Source organism: Gekko japonicus, unplaced genomic scaffold (genome assembly GCF_001447785.1).
Source record: "Gekko japonicus isolate JY-2015 unplaced genomic scaffold, Gekko_japonicus_V1.1 scaffold6136, whole genome shotgun sequence".
Taxonomy (NCBI): domain Eukaryota; kingdom Metazoa; phylum Chordata; class Lepidosauria; order Squamata; family Gekkonidae; genus Gekko; species Gekko japonicus.
In genome coordinates this window covers 9,988-13,543 of record NW_015173314.1, presented here as the reverse complement: position 1 = coordinate 13,543, position 3,556 = coordinate 9,988, and the positions used below count along the sequence as shown (strand labels likewise).

The 3,556-nt window shown below is 51.9% G+C and overlaps 1 protein-coding gene across 1 annotated transcript in view; it reads left to right on the top strand.

The window, feature by feature from the left end:
• Positions 1 to 3,556, top strand: part of LOC107120208 (zinc finger SWIM domain-containing protein 4-like) — a gene marked incomplete at both ends in the record, with an annotated part of 15,656 nt that overhangs the window by 4,700 nt on the left and 7,400 nt on the right. The window contains 2 exons of the mRNA XM_015422852.1: positions 2,527 to 2,563; positions 2,666 to 2,845. Of these exons, the coding sequence (XP_015278338.1) occupies positions 2,527 to 2,563; positions 2,666 to 2,845 (217 nt within the window). The remainder of the gene's footprint in view (positions 1 to 2,526; positions 2,564 to 2,665; positions 2,846 to 3,556) is intronic.

Sequence of the window (3,556 nt, the reverse complement as noted above, 5' to 3'; positions counted from 1 at the left end):
TCAGAGGTGGTCTTGCCCTTGCCTGCCTCTGCATAGCGACCCTAGACTTCCCTGGTGGTCTTCCTTCCAGTGTGCCCTCTAAGCTGAGTGAGTGTGAGCCAGCTCACAGTTCTTTAGCCTCCGGCTCACACCTTTTCGTCTTGGCTCAGGAAGGAGGGCTCCAGAGCAAACTGATTTATGCAGGAGCCAAATCGCTCGCTCACCACATAAATGCCGGCAGCTCCCAAAGCAGAATTTTTGCTCACAGGACTCCAGAGCTTAGAGGGCCAGGACCGACTCTGCTTAGTTACCGAGATCTGACACGATCAGGCTAGCCTGGGCCATGCAGAGCAGGGTGATTGTCGACGGCCGTTCACAGGCGTACAACCAGCATTACGTGGCAGAATTTCAAAGGGAGGCCTGCTCTAGGTTTTGGCACCGGGCGATCGTTGCTGATGTGCCATTAAACCCCAGACCTGCATACCATCTACCACCTGTCTAAGACATCAGTTGGGACCAGCGTTCCCTCTAAGCTGAGTTAGTGTGAGCTAGCTCACAGTTTTTTAGCTTCCGGCTCACACATTTTCATCTTAACTCAGGAAGGTTGCCACCAGGGCAAACTAATTCATGCAGCAGCCCAATCGCTCGGTCACAACCAATGCTCCCTCTAAGCTGCGGAGTCTTGTGAGCAAAAATTCTCCTTTGTGAGCCACCGGCATTAAAGTTGTGAGGGAGCGATTGGGCTGCTGCATAAAGTTTGCTCTGGAGCCCTCCTTCCTGAGCTAAGATAAAAATGTGTGAGCTGGAGGCTAAAAAACTGTGAGCTGGCTCACACTGACTCGGCTTAGAGGGAACTCTGCTCACAACTTTAATGCCCCTAGTTCACAAAGTAGGATTTTTGCTCCCAAGACTACACAGCTTACAGGGAGCGTTGGTTGGGACCAGTGTTCCCTCTAAGCTGAGTTAGTGTGAGCTAGCTCACAGTTTTTTAGCCTCCAGCTCACACATTTTTGTCTTCGCTCAGGAAGGATGGCTCCAGAGCAAACTAATTTATGCAGTAGCCAAATCATTTGTTCACATCTTTAATGCCCGTAGTTCACAAAGTAGGATTTTTGCTCACAGGACTCCACAACTTACAGGGAGCGTTGGTTGGGATATGGGGTGACAAGAGCAGGTGTATGGCGTGGGGCGGGGCGTGAGCTTTTCCTCCATGGCCCGGGGATCCTGCCCCAGCTGAAGGCCGGTCTGTATTTTATGCCCCTAAGACACAGGGAGGGGAAAACAGACCTGACCCAAAAACTGGAATCAGGAACCACAAGGGCAAGAAAGAAGTCTGGTAAAGGGCCAGTATTAAAAAACCTAGTTGAAACTTATAATGTACAAAAATGCACGTGTTTATTAGAAAGACGGTTAAAAACATATAAGGGCCCAATAAAAGCCTCGCTAAAAAGTTCAAGTGGCCTGAACACAAGGGGCCGATACACATGACCTGACGCGTTTCCGCCCTATCGGGGGGGGGGAGGGGGCCCTTCTTCAGAGGTCAAACAGTATCGAGGTATACGTAACTGACGGCGTATTAGAAGCGTCCGAATAATAAGAGTTTCAGGTTGCTGTTTGAAGCTATATACAGTGGTTTTATTTACAGAGTATTTACAGTCAGTCCATTCCACTTTGCACCTCCAAATCATCGAATTGTCCAGCTAAGTGCTTCGCATACAATACATTCACAAGTGTGAACACTTGCATCAGGACTGTTCCCCTTATATACAAACTGGCACCAATCAGAGTCCAGTGCTGACTCATGGTGACCACTAATTAAGCTGATGCAACCTAGTTGCAATCTGTACCTGGTCACACTGTCACATGACACTTAACCTGTCACCACAGATCAGGATGATCTAACACAATCATAACTTGCTGTCATCTTGTCCAGATATAATACAATATACTGTCAGTAACAATAATACATATTACAATAAGATAACCAGTAAGTGAATACCGGACCAAGAAAAGGACGGTTAAGCAGCAAGAGCGGTAAGACACAAGGCAAAGGTGTTTGTGAGGCCTCGAAAGATGTCATGGGTCTGGTGCCAGATGCACAGCTGCTGAATCAGAAGTGTGGTGAAGTGCGCGGACTCTAATCTGGGAGAGCCGGGTCTGATTCCCCACTCCTCCACTCGCAGGTGTTCTTGAAAAGAGCAGTTTCTGTCAGAGTTCTCTCAGCCCCACCTACCTCACAGGGTGTCTGTCGGGGGGAGGGGAAGGGAAAGGAGTTTGTAAGCCACTCTGAGACTCCAAGTGAAGGGTGGGGTATAAATCCAATCTTCTTCCTCTTCCTCTTCCTCCTCTTCTTCCTCCTCTTCTTCCTCTTCTTCTTCCTCCAATTTAGGTCCAAGAAGCACCCGTGTGGCTATCTTAGTCAGAGCGAGAGTGTCCTCAAGCAAATCTCTTTCTAATAAACACATGTTATGTTTTGTATATTCTAAGTGTCAACTAGGTTTTTTAGTATTGGCCCTTTATCGGACGTCTGCATTTTATGCCCTTCAGTGCATCCGGTCAGCCCGTCTCGGTCCTGCTGCCCCCGGTTTGCTAGCCCGTCGAGGGGTCCTCCGGTTGGGGCATCGCAGTGTGCTTTTCGTCCAGGGGGCTGCCCGTTAAACCGGGGGGTCTCTCCTTTCTGCCGCAGGCGCCTTGTGGGTGTGCGTGGTCCTGAGTCCCCACTGCAAGCTTGAAGAGCGGGCTCTCTGGCTGCAGCTCCTCAAGAAGTGGAACAAGCTGGACATCTGCCCGCTGGAGGAGGGCAACTATTCCTGCGACAGCACCGGGTCTGGCGCCGCCCTGCCGTCCAACTTGAACCGCAGCCCAGGTAGGGGGAAAACTGACGCCGGGGCTCCGGCAGTCCGCTCGAGGGGGAAGGCCCAGGCTCGGCCAGCAGTTTCTTATCCTTAATCACTCAGAGCCGGGTTCCCTGAATCCAACCCATGGCACCCGCCAGTACGTCCCTCGGTGCCCGCCGAGCTTTTCAGAAAGTGGGCGGGGCCATTGTAAGGCAGGGGTTGTGATTGGCTGCCTTCGTTCCAAGGAAGGGGTTTTCCACCGGAGGGTCAGGAGAACCAGAAGGCGCCTGGGCTTTTCTTAGTCCATTCCAAACAGAAGCCTTGCTGGGCGTAAGCCTAATACCTAAAGGACCGCCTCTTCCTGTGTATGCTTCGGAGAGCGTTACGCTCGGAGAGTCAACATCTCCTGGTTGTCCCTGGCCCAAAGGACGTCCGCCTAGCCTCAGCCAGGGCTTTTTCTGCCCTGGCCCCCACCTGGTGGAGCATGCTCCCTACTGAGATCAGGGCCCCGCGGGATCTTACGCAATCCCGCAGGGCCTGCGAGACGGAGCTCTTCCGCCAGGCCTTTGGCTGAGGCCGCGGGCGTCCACAGATGGCCCCCTTGAGGTTGCGATCTCCCATCTACTGATAACAGGCCCTACCTAGTTACATCAGTGGGCCAGATTCTCCCTACGGCAAGTGTGACTACTGATTTTATATGTTTGAACTAGGGAGCAAAGCCCGTTGTGGACGGAGACAAC